The 20301-nt window shown below is 33.8% G+C and overlaps 1 protein-coding gene across 2 annotated transcripts; it reads right to left on the bottom strand.

Moving 5' to 3' along the window:
• Window positions 1-12853: 12853 nt before the first annotated feature.
• Window positions 12854-18675, bottom strand: LOC132312567 (beta-fructofuranosidase, soluble isoenzyme I-like). Of its 2 annotated transcripts, XM_059810974.1 has the most exons (7): window positions 17973-18675; window positions 17753-17761; window positions 14717-15573; window positions 14381-14542; window positions 14012-14241; window positions 13594-13681; window positions 12854-13400 (listed from the first exon to the last, which is right to left on the bottom strand). In XM_059810974.1, the coding sequence occupies exons 1-7, from the start codon at window positions 18367-18369 to the stop codon at window positions 13191-13193; spliced, it is 1953 nt and encodes a 650-aa protein (XP_059666957.1). In that variant the 5' UTR covers window positions 18370-18675; the 3' UTR covers window positions 12854-13190. The 2 variants fall into 2 exon arrangements, with proteins under 2 accessions (XP_059666957.1, XP_059666958.1); XM_059810975.1 differs by lacking the exon at window positions 17973-18675 and having other exon boundaries at window positions 17710-17761.
• Between the last annotated feature and the right edge of the window lie 1626 nt (window positions 18676-20301).

Genomic DNA, 20301 nt, shown 5'->3' with positions numbered 1-20301 from the left:
ATATTCTCATAAACCGGCTATTGACGGTCATAATTCATTAAATGAGGGAAAGAAAATAAAAATAAAAAATCATTAAAGGAGGGAGGGGAGTCGCTAGACTTGCATCCAAACGGTTCAGTCAACCTTTTGCATTTGTTTCGACGCAACCGCTAGTCCCCCTTCTAACGTATAGATTTTCTGAATTTCTCACATGAGTGGGGCCCACTCAGGTGTGTATGGCCCACACTCACAAAAATGTGAATGGGGAAAAAATATTCTAACATTAATTTTAGCTTGTACGGTGGATGTCCATTTCACTCTAAATGATTAGATGCTGTTGGTGCATTGACGTACTGAATCAAATCAATTCAAAATTTTCAATTAAGAAAATGATCTTTCCGTATTAATATATTATAAATAAATTTTAATAACTTGGAACCATCTAATAAATTCTCCCCACTTAAGATTCTAATAAATTCGCACCCACTCAAGATTTGTTTGATAATCTTCTGTTTTCATTTGATATATATATTTTTTAGTGAATATTATTGAAAGTATGTTTGATATAATATTTATTTTAAAATTTTTAAAAGTAAAAATATATAAACATATTTGGTAAAAAAAATATTGCAAGTTAAAAATATATAATGGTTGAGATTAGAGATGGCAATTCGTGTTCACGGGTCATAATTATATCGCGTTGATGTAAGGGTATTATACTAAATAAGTAAATCCAAACCCGACATATTTAATAATCGTATCAGGAACCATCAACACTAACCCGACCTGTTTATTAAACGGGTTAACCTGTTTATTAACCTGTTTATCAAAATGAGACATTTATTATTCAATCAAATAATAAATATTAGAAAAAATTTATCACAATTAATCCAAATATTCAAAATAAGAAGAAAAATCATAAGACATAGTTAAGGTTTATGTTAAAACGACTTAACTGTCCATAATAATTGGGTTTAAACAGATTACATAGGTCATATTCATAATTATGACATGTATCTGTACCCCTTGGAATCGATAAACCCTTTGGATCTTATTAACCAGAGAAATACGACTTTGTGCTATAGTTAGCTCAGCACCAATCCAGAATCCCCGGCGGATGTCAGCGGTTCGAGTTCGCTTATTTCCAACTCGTGAACTTAGTCGATACAAAGCTATATGGTAGCACCCAATTTTTCCGATTCGACGATTCAATCTATGATTCACGGTGTTAGTAAAATGGGTCCTATAGAAAGTCCATTTATTCCCAATCGCCAATGGAAATAAAAAAAATCGATACCAAGCATTTTTCTTACGGCTAGATCCAATCAAGCTCTTTTATTCTGGTTTATGTGTTCTCTTGGCTATATGGTTCATCCGGGGGAAAGATCGAGCATGATAGCTACTTTTTTCTATATAACAGAAAAAGATGAAATATAACCAAGATATATCTTTTTGATCAGAGGTTGAATCGATCATCAGAAGAAGAATTAGGCCAAAAATTAGGATACATTCTGGGAAAATAAAACTTTTCCTTAAGAGGTAGCGGGAAGGAATTGGAATGTAATAAAGAATATTGATTCATACAGAAGAAAAGGTTCTCTATTGATTCAAATACTATACCTATGGGATACCTTTTTCTTTTGGTTCTGCATTTTTATCTCGAAATTATGAATTGAGTTTGTATAGGCATTTTTGACGCCACTATTGAAATAGCCTTTCTGGCTATAGTTCAGTTTGTGACTTGAACTACTGATTTCGTCCGTGCAGATATATGCCTTTATCTATTTGCCACATTACACTTGGGCTTAACCTAAAAACGACTATATTTGAAAACTAGTCAATGATGACCCTCCATGGATTCACCTATATAAGCCGCGGCTAAAGTTGCAAAAATAAGGAGATAACTCAAACGGCGTTTCCTTGTTATGGGGATCCTTTATCTTTGTTTTGAATCATTAGGTTTAGACATTACTTGGGTGATCATTAATCTTTTCAAAACTGCCCTTTTGTGATTTCTTTCTATCAAAGAATCATATGAACGGTGGATTCTCGCGCAATACACCTTGAATCGAAAGAGTTTTATCAATTCCAACAATTGTTATGATATTTCTTTCATTTTTCTAAAACAAAATATATGATGTGAAATATATTTCCTGGTAGTCAAATGCTTTGTCATCTAATTTACTACACATTAATAGAATTAGTCTATGTTCATTGCATGAAATTGGAGTCTTAGAATTCAAAAAAAAAAAATGAAACGAAAAAAATAATAATAATAAAGCTAAGAAAATTGAACTAAAATTTTCTCTAATTCCAATTTCAAGACTCCAATTCCAAGCAACTGAACACACATTTACAGTATTTGTGCATATGCCTTTGCGCGTATATGTGTGACAAAAATTGTTAGAAAAATTAATGTTATTTTTAAAAGGCAAAAGTGCAAAAAACCCCCCTGAACTATCTAATTTGTTACAAATACCCTCCTAAAGTACCAAAGTGTGCAAATACCCCCCAGGGAGTCACCGGATCAGCTTTCCAGCTGTTGATTTGAATTGACCGAAATAACCTTACTTATTAAATTATATATATATATATATATATAAAGGAGCTAATTGTGAAATACTAATTTTACCCTACTAAGTTAAGTTGCCCTAAAATCTCATTTAGCTGATTATGTTAGAGAGAAAGAGACGTACAAAGAGTTAAAGAGAGATGGAGGCGCAAAAAATGAACTTAGGGTTTCATACTGTGGGATGAAGACTTTGATCGTATTCTTGTTCTGTTAATTTGTGCGCGACATCGTGTTATTGTTCTCTTCAATTGTGTGTTACATTGTGTGGTATTTCCTATTGGGTCTATCATTTTCTCGAACTTTGGTTCGATTTTACAAGTTCTCCAAATTTGTAAGTGTAGATTCTGTTCTATGTCTTTATGTCAATTTTAAATGAATCTTATTTTTCATTTTGTATGTTAATGGTTATATTTTTGGGTTAATTAGTATGAATCGAATATTCAATTTTTAGGGTTTGTGAAATTTTGTTTTGACCTAGTATAAAGATCTATTTTTTGTATATATAATACACATGCATGCAGTCAATTATATGCAATTTTTTAGAACTTGGGAAACGTTTGGTGTAGGCTTTATGTTGATTAAAGAAGATAGACTCCACTGACAATAGAGTTTATAGTCAATGACAATGGTCCATGACCTTTTTTATTTTATTTTATTTTATTTTTTTTTATCTTTTATGTCTTCGTATAGTGATACACAATAGTCCATGTCTTGTGTTTGATGTCAATTTGTTTCCTGCATTTTTAGATTGATGTCTTATGGCAAATGTTTGATGTCTTGTAGTCCATGTCTTATATTTGATGTCAGTTTGTTTTCATGTGATCATTGCATTTTTGTATCTTCATATGCTCCATTACTGCATATTTAATAACAGTGAAAAAAAAATTAAAATGCCCATTACTCCATTAGGGTTTATGCATATTGGTATTTTATTGCTTAGGTATTGTTATTTGCTTAATTTTTTATTTTTTGTGCTTAGGGATTGTCTTTTGATTATTTTTATTTTTTATTTTTTGTACTTGGGGTTTATACATATTGTTATTTTATTGCTTAGGTATTGTTATTTGCTTAATTTTTTTTATTTTTTGTGCTTAGGGATTGTCATTTGATTATTTTTTCATTTTTTGTGCTTAGGGTTTGTGCAAATTATTATTTTATTGTTTATATATTGTTATTTGCTTAATTTTTTCATTTTTTGTGCTTAGGGATTGTCATTTGATATATATATATATATATATATATATATATATATATATATATATTTGCTTAGGGTCTGTGCAAATTGTTATTTTATTGCTTAGGTATTTTTTATTAACTATTTGATCTCTTGATGTTTTGGTTTGCTTGATTGAACAGAGAATGAATACTACCAGGTTGATTACACTGGAAGTACATTTTGGAGGTTATTTCCAATACACACCACTTAAGTCATCTATTGGCGGTGAGGTAAACCTACTTGACAATATTGATGTGGATTTTTTTTATCACTTTTTCATCTAAAAAAGGTGGCCAACAGGCTTGGGTTTGAAAAAACTATGAGTTGTATTATAGGAATCCAATGGTGGCCAGTGATGAAGGAGTTAAGAAAATTGAAAAAGATGAAGATGTATTGGAATGCATTAATGCTCATAGCAGGTTCAGATTAATGAAAATCTTTATAATTTTAAAAGGCAGCGTTGAGGGTGAAAATGCTGAAAATGTAGCGGAAAGTTATAAGTGTATGGAGGATAGAGTACAATCTGAAGTTGACATACAATTTGATGATTCTAACTGGGATGATGAAATACTAGAATGGGCAACTCAAACTGAAAATGAGCTGAATGATGAATTGGAGCATGAATATGCTATTGTGGATGTAGATGTGGATGCTAATGTGGTAATGTGGTTGAAGATGTGAATGCTGATGTGGTTGAAGATGTGAATGTTGGTGCAGATGAAGATGTGAATGTTGGTGCAGATGAAGATGTAAATGCTAATGTAGATGAAGATGTGAATACTGATGTGGATGAAGATGTGAATGGTGGCATGGGTCAATACTCAGATGTTGAATCCATATATTCACCAAGTGATGAGATGGAAAGCTTATGCAGATCATCCTCTGAAGAAGATGGTAGTGACAGTGAAGTGGATATGGTTCCAAAAAGGCATAAATTTAGGAATAATGTCATAAAACCTGGCAATAAATTTTTTTCACTTGAAACATTTAAAGTGGCCTTAAGGGATGATGCTATTAAAGAAAAGTATGATATTAGGTTTGTGAAGAATGAAGGGAATAGAGTTACCGCTAGATGTTCAAAAATTTGTGGGTGGAGAATTCATGCATCATTTAACTCAGAGGATAACAACTTCCAAATAAAGACTTTTAACTCAAAACATACTTACAGTTACAATAAGCTTAAGAGTTAAGCATCAGCTAGTTATTTGGCAACCAAATACATAGACACAATTAGGGATGAACCCACATGGAAACCATCAGCAATGAAGAAGACAGTTTTAAGATAATTGGATGTTATTGTTTCCAAATGCAAGGTTTATAGGGTAAGGAAGAAGGCTAGATCACACATTGATGGTGACCATGGACTATAATTCTGAAGGGCTAGGGATTACTGTCACCTCATTCAGACCACTAACCCTGGTAGTATTGCAATGACTACTGTTGATGGAGCAACCATTGATGACCCTGCCAGATTTGAAGGGCTATTTGTTTGCTTTGAAGCAATGAAGAGAGGTTTCTTAGAATGATATAGGCTATTCATTGGATTGGATGGTTGCTTCTTGAAAGGTACTTATAAAGGGTAGTTGTTAAGTGCAATTGGGAAAGATGGAGGCAATAGAATATTCCCTATAGCCATAGGTATGGTTAGGTCTGAGACAAAACAATCATGTGAATGGTTTTTGAACCAACTAGAAAGTTCTTTGGGTCCTCTAAACAGATTTATATTTATGTCCGACAGACAAAAGGTATAACTATTTAAATAATTTATTTTATGTCATTTATTTTACATTTATGAACTTTTTATATTAATATTTTCTTTATTGTTGGTTAATAGGGTTTAGTTGAAATCTTTGAAGACAAGTTGCATGGCACTTACCACAGATTTTTTGTGAAGTATATGTATGAGAATTTTAAGAAGAAGTTTAAGGGTGCGAAGTTGAGGGATGAGATGTGGAATGTAGCACATACTTTGACTAAAGATACATTTAAACATCACATGCATTTCATAAGTCAAATTGATAAGGAAGCCCATGAGTGGCTGTCAAAGGTGCCAGCTAGGTTAAGGTCAAGGTCTAGGTTCAATGATAATTCAAGATATGATTTGCTTGTTAACAACCTTTGTGAGACTTAGAATGACAACATTGGTAATGCTAGGGATAAGCCACTAATTACTATGTTGGAGTGGATTAGAGAGTACTTGATGTATCGGTTTTAGTCGAAAAAGGAATGGATTTTAACCCAGAAGGGGTTGTTGTGCCCTACAATTGCTGACAAATTGACCAAGCTAATGGATGATTCAAGGCATTGCACTACAAAGAAAGCACGTGATGATATATATGAAGTTTGCTATAAAGGGGTTAGTGGTGCTGTTAATTTGGTAAGTAGAACATGTAGTTGTAGGGAATGGGATGTAAGGGGTATACCATGTATGTATGCCATTGCATGTATAATTGACCAAATGGGAAATCCTAAAAACTTTGTTGATAGTTGTTATCACAGGGAGACATACTTGAGGACATATATACCCGTTATTTTCCCTATGGCTCTTAGGCAAATGACACGTGAAGTTGCCACTGATGCCATACACCTACCAATAGTTAAGCCCTCATCTGGCAGACCTAAAAAGGCAAGAAAAAAGGCTGTTGGTGAAGTAAACAAGAAAAGTGATGCAGTTAGCAGAAAAAAAAAAGCAATTACTCAACTGCAGAAAATGTGAGGGCAAAAGGACATAATGACAAAACTTGCAAAGCTACTGAAGTAACACCTCAAGCTGCCAAAAAAGGTACACCAGGTAGACCTAGACTGCTAGAGCTACCTAGTGGACTACCAGACATTGATAGAGTTGCATCAACAATGGCAAGAGGTATTACAACTGCAAGAAAAACTGCAAGAGGAAGAGGCATTGGAAGGGGAAGAGGGGCTGCAAGTGGTATTGGAGAGGTTGGCACTACAAGTGGAGGGATTACAAGTGGTATAGGGGAGGTTGGTACTGCAAGTAGAGGGACTGCAAGTGGTATGAGAGAAGTTGGCACTGCAAGAGTAAGAGGCATTGGAAGGAGAAAATGGGCTGCAAGAACAAATGCAAGGTAACTGCAAGAGGTTATTGTTTTAAACCATCATAATCAATTAATTTAAATGTTTACTGTCATATTACTATTTTTAATATTTTATCATTTTGTTTCGTCGGTGATGACAATACAATCAAGATATGAGAATTTGTTAATCTCAACCGTCATCATCAATAGATTTCAATGTCTTATGGAGCAGTCAAGCATTCTCTCATCTAGGTATGTGAGAGTTTTTTTAAAAAAAAATCTGGAGCAGTCAAGAACAGTTTATAAATGTCTTTGATCATTTTACTTTCATTATTTATTTATTTATTTATTTTCACAAGCCCACTGCAATTAACCCAAGAGTTTAAGGAATTTTGGTGGTTTTATGCTTTTTGGAGTTCATGGTACAACTTTTTGTAAGTTTTTGGTGCACAGATATTGGTTTTTATCTTTTTGTATGTTGGTGGTGCACAGATATAGTTTAGATTTTTTTGGTATGTTGGTGGTACACAGATGTTTGGTATTTTGAAATATTGGTGCACAAATGTTGTTTGATTTTTTGGAATGTTGGTGCACAGATTGTAGTTTTGGTTTTTTGGAATGTTGGTGTAGAACTTATGATTTTGTATGGTTATGGCTATAGTTGTGGCTGATACTACTATAATTTGTATGGTTATGGTTATGGTTATGGTTATGTATTTTTGAATATTGGTGGTGCATAGATTTTGTTTTTGTATGGTTATGGTTATGTATTTTCCTATGTTGTGGTGCACAGATTTTGTTTTGTATGTTTTTTATTATGTTGGTGCAACTGGTATGTTGGTGGTGCAAAGATTACCACAGATTATAATTTTTTTGTATTGTCATCACCTATTTTGCTATGTTGGTGCAACACAACATATTATATAAAAAAATAATATATTAATTAATTATAAAGTCCATTACAATTATATTCTACTAAATAACCACACAATAACCATTACAATATCACATGCTATAAATCCCAACATGAAAACAACCAAATTTGTGATTACATGATTCCTAATATTGCTTAGTACAGGTTGTGCACCTACAAATTTGATACTCCCATCAATAGGCAGTGTTTCATGTTCCAAATAGTTCTCATAACAATTTGGCCTCTCAAAGATGATATAATTCTCATAGCCAGTTCTCTTTCCATATGATTCCAGTTCTCAGAATCTACCCATCTATGGAACCCACAAGACATTGTGGGATACCTTCCACATCCATAGAACCTCCGACCTAGATTATTTTGTGTAGTGGCTCTTCTCAAAGGAGATTTTACTCCACAATAGCAATACAATCCTTCATACATTGTATGCCGATTTGATGAATTGCTTGATGGCTTTATATTAGTACTACAATAGATACTGCAAACACGTAAATTTAAAAAAAAAAAAAAAAATACTCCTAACAACTAAATATTACTATGCATATGAAGAAAAAAAACTAGCACAAAAGAGTATATATATATATATATATATATATATATATATATATATATATATATATATAGGAAGGCTCTCATGCGGTCTAAAATAACGTACTTTTTAACGGATCAAAAGTCAATTAGGAAAATTACATTTTATTATTTTATCAGACCTAACAATAATTAATTTACCATAATTAGCCAATACCTTTATTTAATCTCTCTCTCTCTTCAATCTCTTCCATCGTCCCTGCAATCTCAACCACCACCACTCAATCTTTTTGCACTTCGATTTATTTATTTTTTATTTTTTTGCTCTCTTTATTTTTTTTCCTTTCATGGCCTGAGTGTTGCTCTCTTATTGATTTTTTATTTTTTTGGTTGACCCATTATTCAACCTTTGTGAATAAGCGTTTTTTTTTTTTTTTTTGGTTCAAAGGATACCAATTTTTTAGGATTCGTGAATAAGTACAACCTCCAATAATGAAGTCTCAAACAAAAAGCATATATTGCTTACTCTTGCCATGAAAATAATAAAAGGTCTCTAAATTTGGGTTTTCTAGAACTCCATACCTCAATACTAAGACCGAAATAAAAAAATCTCCAAATTTTGGCAATTTATTGGCTCTAGATATATATAGAAGTACTTGTGTTTAATAGTTGTGACTTGGATCCGATTTTGGAGAATGAATATGGTAGTCGTTTTGTGGCTGTAGTAATGAAGATGGTGGTTGTGATGATGTAGATATGACACTGATGATATGAATATGGCGGTAGTGGTTGAGATTGCAAAGACGATGGAAGAGATTAAGGAGAGAGATATTGTATAAAGGTTTTGGCTATTTATGGCAAATTAACTATGGTTAGGTCTGATAAGGTAATAAAGTGTAATTTTCTAAAATTGACTTTTGGTCCGTTGAAAAGTCCGTTATTTTGGACCGCATGAGAGCCTTCCTGTATATATATATTCAAATCTAATATATCTGTAATATAAATAAATTTAATTGAATAAGAAAACTCATTTTTGTCCAAAGCCCCTTCCAGTTAGTTGCAGAGAGAGATGAGTATGAATTTGGCAAAATGACATATAAATGGGTTATATAGGTCACAAGGCTATAACGGTCACAAAAAGGGCATTTTTGGCATTATGATACTTTGAACAGGCGCGTGACATTACACACGCCCGGAAAGTTGATCCGGTGACTCCCAAGGGGGTATTTGCACACTTTGGTATTTTAGGGGGCTATTTGCAACAAATTAAATAGTTCTGGAGGTTTTTAGGACTTTTGCCTTTTTAAAATGACAAGAACTTTATAGTTGGAACAAGCTTCCTAGTCTACCTGTTTAATTACTCGGACAAACAAATTGTATTTGTTTCTGTTTTTGGGTAAAGTGAAAATTTTGTAACCTTTCTTTTTTTTCTTTGGCCTGGCAAACAAGACAAGATTACATCACCAGATTACATGGCAAACAAATAAGAAAACTAAACATCTTCAGGATTAACCATAAGTAATGGGCCGAACCCACTAGAACCTATTGGAGTGGCTTTCTTCCGACGCTTCAACAAAACCATCATTACTAGCTATAACAGGTGGGCCCACAACTGACACCACCCATCATAATGCGATAAATAAGGACGACATATTTGATAGATTGCCGGCGCGCTGCCATCCCCGTTAGCTCCATCAGCGTGAACCCCATCTGCAACATAGTATCCCAACCAAGCATAGTTAGTAACAACAAAATCCACATCGAGTGCGAACTAACTTATCCATAGAGTACGACAACATCCAGCCACAACCTAGAGTTAGTGACGACCGGATTAGACACAACGTGGATCGGGGAAGAAGAAAGGGCCGGCAAACAAGCTATAGCAACATGTCCATGAAGCAACAGAACGTAGGCCTCCAAACTCCAGATTTGATGAAGCATAAACATCGTCCGTGCAAGAGTGAATAACTTTGGTAGCCAGATGTGCCCAAAAAGACGTGGATGATGCGTTAGTAATCGCCGCCAACACCAAGACAGTAAAGGCAAAAACAGCCTCGGATAAAAAGAAATATGCATAATACCCAGAGCAAACGAGAAAAACAGCAACAATGGGGTCGCAATCCGTTCAGTGCGCGAAATCCCCAACTTTACGCTCCACAACTCTCTTTTACCCTTTCGGTCTGGCAAATCAGAGGATTGACAGAGATGAGAGTAGGAAAACTCCATCTCATAGGGAGCACCTAAAAGCAGAAAGGAGGAGAGAAGAAATCAAGCACAAAAGTAACGGAATTGACAAAGGAGGCAAAAGGGAAAAATAAAGGATTGATAGAAAGCAACAGAAAAGGAAACGAAAGATGAGATCACTCTAACGAGTAGAGAAACTCCTATGGGAAGGAGAACTCCTACTACAAAGAGGATAAAACTTTTCTATTGAAAATTTTGTAACCTAACCAACCCAAATAGTTGGAAGACTCTTCTTATTAACTATAACATTTTTTATTAGGTAAATTGCATTGACACTCTCCTGAAGTTTTGGTTATTGTCACTAAGATGCGGGTTAACGACTTTTTTAACAATGACGCCCCTGTGATTTCAAATGTCATATTTGTCCCTGATTACTTAATTGAATTAATTTATAAAATATCAGCCTATAAATTGACGAAAAAACCCTCATCATTAAGCTTCTTTCTCTACTATAATATTTAACAATTTTTTTTTGGTTCATTTTAGTACTCAGTCTCCGACACTCCCACTCTCTCTTCCCGATCTTGGACATGATTGGTTTTTTTTTTTGGTGGTTGGTCTAGGCTGGCCATGATTGTTTTATTTTTATTTTTTACTCTGGTGGTGGTGTTGTTGTGTGGTTTGGGTGTGATTATATTGGTTATGGTGGTGTCTAGGTTATTGGGATATTTCAAAATTTATAATTTTATTTTTATTTTTTCTATTATGGTGGTGGTGGTTCTGGTAACGTCTAGGTGTGTTGATGGTATTGTCTTGGTGTGGTGGGTGGTGGTTCTGGTGGCGTTTAGGACATATAAGTATGGGTGGGTCATGTTTGTTTTCAAATTTATTTATTTATTTTGTGGTGTTTGAGTGTGGTAGTGGTGTACAATTATTTGGCTATTCTAAAAAATAATAATTTTATTTTTGTTTTTATTTTTATGTTGGTCGTGATGGTTATAATGGTATAAGTATTATTATATATAAACTATATATAGAATAGATGAAGAGGTTAGTTAAGTCCATTAAATTTAGTTACGAGGTTAAATTTGTAATTTCATGATTTAAATAGAGTTGTTGACAAGTTCATATAGTTTCAGAGGTCTGAAGGGGTTGTCCATGCCATTGACCGACCGCTAAGTGGTGTTGACCAAAACTTCAAGAGGTGTCAGTGCAAATTTTTTTTTTTTGTTTTTTGGTATAATTAACTATTATAGCATGAGATAGAGAGAATGGGAGGGAGAATTCAATATCAAAAAATGTGGGTAGAGAATCACATAACAATATAAGGTAGGAAGAAAAGTTCAAAATAAAGAATGTTAACTACAAATACCCAAAAACAGTTGTCTGAAAAAGAATGTATTATTAATCCTACGTTTGCTTAGATAAAGGAAATACTTAATTATATATATTTTCTATCAATAGCAGAGCCATGAGGCATAAATCAAGGAGCAATTGGCTGCATTCATCCCTCCGTCCATAGAATTGAAATTTGTGTTTTTCTAATTCTACTAAAGAATTCTGTGATGTAGCGAAGGTCAATGCCACTCAAATGGAATATTATATGGGTGGGTGGCACATGATGTGGAAGAATTAAACTCATAAATTAGATGAAAAAAAAAAAAAATTATATTGGAGCCTAATTGGCATAACATTTAATTTTTCGAACGGGTATACCGTGTTCTAGTACTCCAACCAAGGGTATTATGGTCAAACTCGTACCACTAACCAACCCAAATTCATTTTTGGGGTAAATATATTATTCTTGATTGATTAATCAATCAAATTATGAAAACACATATATCATGGTAACAGAAATAGAAGCAGAGATATAAATCTTAACAAATATATATATATATAATTAATTATTTCCTTTATCTCAGCAAAAGTAGGATTAATAATATATTCTTTTTCAGACAACTGTTTTTGGGTATTTGTAGTTAACATTCTCTCTTTTTGAACTTTTCTTACTACGTTGTATTTGCAGCCCAAATGTTTAACTGAAAAATGGGCTTGGGCTAAAATTATCACAAGAAGGGAGAAGCCCAGTGTTTGTGAGAAATTCTTGCTGGAGAAGGATGTGGTAGTTCTGATTTTACTTTCATTTTCTATCTCGTTGCAAGTTTGTAATTCAGTTAAAAAAATGGTCTAATTTTAAAAAATCTTAATCTGTTATTTTTTAAGTTCTTGAAAATTGTTTTAATGCTATGTTTGGTAGTACTAAATTGAGCGTCTTGGATTTAAGATTAAAGAAAATTTAGTCATAAAATGAGAGAATTGAACCAACCCACCCTATAATTTCCAGTTGTAACATATTCCTTGAGATGTTGGAGGAGAAGTATCGGATCAAGCTCAATGTAAGTGTATCATCATCAAAAACCATTCTTACAATAAATAATCGTGAATTACTAGCCAGTACAAATGCCCATGTTATACATACATTTCATGTGATCAGACACAAGAAAAATGTCCATGAAAAGAATAAACATGTTTGGAAAATCTCAAAATTTTAAAATTATTCTCTAGATGAATTCCAATACATATTGCCTATGGACATGCCCAAACATGAGCAGGCAGTTCTACACAAAAACTAAGTACTCCAAAATTGCGCTTGGTTGTATTGCATTCTAAATCTTCTGCCATTTTCTCTCACTTTCTGGACAACCAAACGCGAAACAGAGTAAATAATACAACAAATTGTGCTCTTCAAGGATATGACATCTCATCGAAGGGGAAATCGTGAATGTGTGCTGAATCCATTTCCCAGATCTTCAGTGACGCCGTGACATTCAATCCGGTAGCATTGTTAAATAAGAATACGCGGGCTGCTCCGTAAATAGCCTTTGTTGGATAAACTCGCGATGTGATGGCTGTCCTCCCTCCTTGAGCAAAGCTCTCCACTATGGAATGATCAACCTAAATTCAATTTTTTTTTTTTTTTTTTCAGTTCAGATTTATGACTTGTTTAATAACATATTTTTCGTCCAAACAAACTGAGTCTTAACCAACGTTTATATTATGTAATTTTAATAGGTTCACTTTTTTGTCATGTAAAGGGTTGAATAAGAAAATAATAATAATAATAAGAATAATAAAAAATTTCACATACCAATAATCTCATTGTGAATTTTTCACCATCCATCACAGGTACTACGCCGCCGTAAATTCGTTGATAAACATCAGAAGCCTTTGATGACCTGCATAAATCATTATTTTATGTTGCCTCAATTATAATAATTTGATTAATTGTATAAAATAGGAATCCAAAAAAAATATATACTTTCTATATGCACTTTGACAATGGACTAGTAAAATTGCAGTGCATAACATAAGCTTTGAAGAGAATTTATATATATTTAGAATAATAATAAGTAGTCTAAAAGTTGAATGTATTTGACCATTTTATGTAAGTAGAGAATAACGCCATTAAATATGATGACATCATTCTTTACTCACATAAATGTGTCCGACCCTCTGCATCATTACTCGTATATTTAGAGAGAGGCTGGGTTGACATATAAGCAAACCTAATTTCATCTGCACAGAACCAAGTCTTGGAACTGCCATCAGTGTCTTTGGCAATGTAGAAATAAATTGGTGTTAGCTCAGAAAGTGATTCATCAGCAAGAACAAGTAGACCAAAAGGTCCCAAAGCACCCCTCGCAATAGCACCACCAGTGCAATTGTAGTTAATATCGGCTTCAACCGTCGCCTCCAACGCTGCTACATCTATATCAAATGTTGCAATTATGTCCAACTGTCACAATTTCCAAACAACAACGTGTAAATTGTAATCACCATCTAGTCTTAAAAACTTAAATTATTCGAAAACTGATGACAATTATTGACATTAACAAATAATTTGGTAGCTAGTCTTGAGAAAATAGGACACGGACCTGTGTAGCTGAGCTTATGTTCAGTGACACGACTGATCCAGGTCCAACCTCCACATCACTGAATTCGGTGCTGTTCTTCCTCAAGCCCTCTACTTCCTCCACAGGCCAATGAAGTAAGTTGGTTCCGGTAGTATTATCAAACAATACGGTCCTTGGAATGGTCTGTGGATCGAACCCCAAAGATTAATTATTCGAAACCAAAAATTTTCCCTCTCTCTCTCTCTATATATATATATGTACAAAATGAACAGGGCGTGTAACTCACAATTGCTTGCTCAATCACAAACATTAATTAGTCACACTAAGATTGTGTATGATTCAAATGTTGATGCATACCTGAACTGAAGACCATCCCTTCAAAAGGTCAACATCTTCTTTATCAGTTTCTCCTATCCAACCCCATAGGATCCGCCTTTCCTTTTTCGGGTCATAGAAGGTCTTTGATGCATAAAATTTTCCGCAATCCACCCGTAACCCGATACCCACGTCCAATTCCGGGTTATCGGGTGTCCACGCATCAGTAGCCGGATCGTATGTACCAAGGGCATAATAATCATGCTTATTATCATCCAAGCTTGCCTTGAGCACGTGCTTAATACCCGGCCCATTAACTGATGTGTCTAGCCCAGTTGACCCGTTCAGTAAAACCGGGTAAAAGTCCACGCACTCCCACATGCCCGTACCCGGAACCGCATGCATAACCCCCTCCAAGAGCTCGTAGGTAGTGAAGTTAGTGGTTTGGTACACGAGTGCAAAGCCCGTGGTATTAACCTTTGACCCAATTGTGACCCGCCACACCCCATCCGGGCCAACCCATGCCGTGGTCGGGTCTCTAAATTCATCAGTAGCAATGCCAGGCGGAGGGACCAGGACCGGGTTACCGTCATACTTGACCCAATCAAGGAGGAGAGGATCCGATAAGTTGGCGGGGTAGGCAAGGTTTTGCACCTGTACAGAACTATTTGTGTCCCCGGTGTAGAGCATAACGATCTGGCCATCGGGTAGGATCGTGGCAGACCCGGTCCACACACCCATCAAATCGTACCATCTATCCGGGACCATTGCAAACGGGAGGTAGAGCCAGTGGATCAAGTCCCTTGATACAGCATGACCCCATGTGATGTTGCCCCAAATAGCAGAATCCGGATTGTACTGGTAAAAAAGATGGTACCACCCCATGTGATACAATGGACCTGCAACCAAGCATTGTTACCCGTTATTCACACACACACCCCACACACACACACACACGGCCACACAGGTGAGTAAGAAATTTTTTCACAGTGACTCTTCAATAAAATTGTTATGTTTTTAGGTACTTATTTTTTAACCGTCAGATCTTATTCCACGGTCACTTTGTTTTGTGTGAATAAAAGTTTCTTGTTCACAGGCCCGGCCCGGCCCGGTGTAAGAAATTATTCTTGATATATTATTATATTTGTTATTAAAAAATATAAAAATTAATAATACCATTGTTACCCATAAGGTTATTTGGGTAATTTAATGTTTAGCACATGTTGTGGAGTGTCTGATCAAACAAGTGTTACGTACCAAAATTAGTAAAGCATTCTTTGTTTTCTTCCCAAGAGTTAGGTGGGTGATATAGCAGCGAACAGTCAAAGGTCCTTATCGTGCACGTTTGTGAATTTGTACAGACCTTAATCAAATTCCTCCTAACCCTAGCAAACAAAACTCATTATATACTACACATTCATATATATATATATATATATATTATGCCTGCCCAATAGAATGTTACTAGTCAACAATATCCTTGATTCGCTTTAAAAATCTTGAAATAAAAACTTTTTACTTTTTAAAGTTATTTTAAGGAGTTTGCATTTGTTATATTTGGTAGTCCAAACTAAGTTTTTGATAAATTTTGTACTTCCTAATAAATTTAAAAATTAATTTTACTTATTCCCACTACTACTTTTTGTTATGTCATTCACACGCAACCTTAATAACTTGAAGTGATTTTGTATTAGAACTCCACCATTTAGTCAACCAAGACTCATACCTAAATTTTAATTAAGAGAATAAAATACTGTAATTTGATCTAAGCTTGATGTTGGTGCGACCTAAAAAAAAAATAGTAAAATGGTCGTTGTCTACTATTCAAAAATCAAGTTAAAATCGTAAGAGGTCAAATTTCGAATGTAAATCAAACGCTAATTAAGTGAATGATTTCATTCCAAACTGTTTACAGATTTTATTTTTTACTCAACTCTCACAAAATTAAATCATTAATTATTAAATTTACTATATATAAATAAGATTGTGGAACATCAGTCATTTATGGTCTTCCCAGACATTGAAAAAATACAAATTCACATAAATAATGTAAGATAAATTTTAAGAATTGTATAAGACAATATATGAAAAAATTTAAAGTTAGATTTTGATGACTTTATGGACCTACAATAGTCATTTATGGTCTTTCCAGAAATTGAAAAATAAAAAATTCATATAACTAATAAGATAAGTTTTAGGAATTGTATGTGACAATATATGAAAATATTTAATTATAATTTTCAATAATTTGATGATTTTGTGGACCAAAATGGTCTAAAGCATAGCATTTTCATAGTGTACAATAAGTGCAACAGGACAAGTATGTGGGGTTGTATCATCATCCGTAATAAATTGACCAGTTAACTGATTGGCCCAACTAGCCATCCCGAATGAAATGGGGCCCATTTCTAAATTGGACCGAGTTATTGACCATTTTTAAATTCTAATTATGAACTTTTCAAACTAAAAATTTCTATCTGACTAAACAATGAAAAATGATATATATATATATATATATATGTATGTATGTATGTATATATTTAGGAGGATGTGGGAGAATGATACCAAATTGCAACACGTAAATGTAATTAACAGTCTAATTAGACGGCCACTTTTTTAATATTTTATTTTAAATTTGATAGCATTGCTTGAAATAAATAGAAAAATGGTTTTATGAAAATTGTTGCATAAAAAAAGAGTAAATTAAGAAAAGAAAAATAAAAAAAACCCATTTTTTCTTCTAGATGTGTTTTTTGTTTTAAGTTATTAAAAATTAATTTGATCAGATGGTTAGGATCTTTAGATCAACGTCAAACCAATCAAGTTGAAACCACTTTTACACTTCATAAGTTTAGTAATAATATTATTAAATGTTTTATGCAACGAGTAATTTAAAGTCATTTTGCCCTTCTAGACAATATATATATATATATATATATATATTAGAAAATTAATTTACAAGCAAACAACTATACTTTAGTAATAAAAGATAAAATATTGCACAATTTAGGCAATAAGCTTGATTTGCTTATTACCAGTTAAGGAAACACAAAATAAAAGAGTTGTATAAGAACGTACCATCAGGATCTGTAGCAGAAATCAACAGATTCCCCAAGAAAGCAGCCATGAAAATTCATAATAAACGTTATCAGTATGTAAACTGTGTGTGTGTGTGTGTGTATATATATATATAATAGTCATAAGTCATATATTAACCAATTAAAGTGATGTGTAATATTATGTACAATATTAAAAGAGGGGTTGAACAGTAAAAGTAAAAGTAGCAGTAGTAACCTACCATTCATCCAATTTTTTTGAGGTTGAAAATGGTATGATGTTCTTTGCCATGCCAACATAGCATTGGTCCATGGGTAGTCGTCTCCGACGCCGGAGTAGTCCCTGAAAGTCTTCTCCGACACCCCCTCTGGTTTGCCTCTCGACGGTGGCAAAAGGGTCTCCGGCGGAAACCAATACTGATCTTCTTGTGGACCCTCTTCTTCTACTTCAGCTGGGAGTTCCGGTGGACCCTGGTTTAGGATCAGAACTACCAATGACAGTAAGAACATTACGGAGAGGAAGATTCCGACGAGACCCGTCATGGGTCGCCGTTGACCCGGCGTAAAACGGGCGGGTTGGGGTTGGTCCGGGAGGGGAGTGTAGGAAGCTCCATGTTCAAGATGATCATGGGTGTCCATTGTGTTGCTATGGTTGGGTTGAGACTTGAGAGGTATAGTCTATAATGGTGATAAATGAGTTATATATAACGTTAAAGAGAGAGAGAGAGAAAAGTGTATGGGTCAGATAACCCGGTTGTGTGTCAGATGTGGATTCTCCGGGTAGAGGTCTGGTTATGACTTGTGAGGAGGACTAGTTGGTCATCCAGCTTGGTTGGAAAGGGAGGTATGCATATATGTATAGACAAATCCGGAGAGAGAGAGAGAGAGAGAGAGAGAGAGAGAGAGAAATTTAGAGAGAGAGAGAGATGGGGGTAGCTGGTGTGAAGAGTCTTATGTGGCATGGAGTATATATATGATTCCTCTTTGTTCTGCGTTAAAATGGAGAAGGCTGACAAATTTAGCATTAGGTCCCACATGTTCATTCTATTCCTTCTAACTGCATCACGGAAAGCAAGTTTCACCGGAGAGGCAATCAGGATTTTCTCCGGTGAACTGAATGATCTAATGCATTTTAAATCAAGGATGTACGACATTAAATGGTCCACATACAACAAACCATTTCATTTCGGGAATGCAACAACCGATGCTACAGAGTTATGGCTTTTTGGTAATCACAGTTGTTTTGTATTTTTGCTTTAATTCGAATTAGAAATAATGTTTTTGTTTTTAGAATCTGTTCAATACTATTTAAAAACTTGTTTGGTAACCTAAATTTGTTATAAAATTTTTAGAAGTAAAAACATAAAACATGTTTGATAGAAAATGTTGTAAGTTTGAAAATTTGAATGGTTAAATTAAAAATATTATTTTAAAAGAATTTTATTTAAAACATCATTCGATTTTGACCTCGATTTTGAAAGCAATTAGTATTGTTCAAAAGCACAATAAATATTATAAAAATATACTTCGTACTTTTGTTTCGCTATAATAAACGCGTTCACTTTTATATTTTTATTCATTCAAAAATAAGTATCTCACATAAAAAGTCAACATACTATATATATATATATATATAATATTAACAATTTAACTTTCTTACATTTGACCTATAAATATTAAAGGATCACTTCCTATATACTATACTCACAAGGGATAAATTCGATAATTCGTTGTTAATATTATAAAAATATTTTTTTAAAATATATTAATTTTTTTAAAAAAAATACACTAATTTTGGAGCGCACACAATAATACTTTTTAAATTGACATATCTGATTTAGTGGTATTGCATCTTCAATTTAATAATATTATGTAGAGGATGAGATCTTGTACCGCATACATTAACACCTATTGATTAAAATCAAATTAAGTTTGAAGGGTGGGTAAGATCGATGTAGCTTTTTATAGTTACAAACACGTGATTCCTTAATGATAAATTTGAAGCCCATTATTTGTTAATTAATTGTAAAAGTAAGTTGTAGTAGTAGGTTTAGTTCTCCACATTGTTTTTGTTGTTGAAGCCACGACGACACCAACCTCCACATATGTTGGGTTAAGAGTAAATCAAGTTTGAAGAGTTGGTAAGATACAGTTATAGAATTTGAATCTCATATGAAAAACCGGTACAGTGATTGTGGATCACATCATTCAAACATCACATGTGATTTTCATACCCATGTGATTTTCAATTTCATTATCTAACACGAGACACCATACTCGTAATGGCGTGTCACCACTTTAAAATAATTATACAGAAGAAGATAAAAATAAACCATCAATAAAAAATTGATTGAAGGACCAATAAGTGGTTAGGATACGTGGCGATGTGATGCTCACATATATATATATATATATAGTTGTGGTTCTGGATAGACAACTAACATTGATTGGTTGGTTGTCAATTTTATTTGAAAAATTAATATAATATTTGTTACTCAAATTGTTATTACTCCAAAAGAAAATAGTGAATAGCCATTTCAGTCAGTCTCATGTTTGATCCAAAATTATCGG

This window comes from Cornus florida, unplaced genomic scaffold (assembly GCF_030987335.1).
Source record: "Cornus florida cultivar Cherokee Brave unplaced genomic scaffold, ASM3098733v1 CherokeeBrave_3.0.0_Hap2_Chr06, whole genome shotgun sequence".
NCBI lineage: Eukaryota > Viridiplantae > Streptophyta > Magnoliopsida > Cornales > Cornaceae > Cornus > Cornus florida.
Note: the sequence above shows the minus strand (reverse complement) of the source record. Positions and strands in the feature narration are given on the sequence as shown.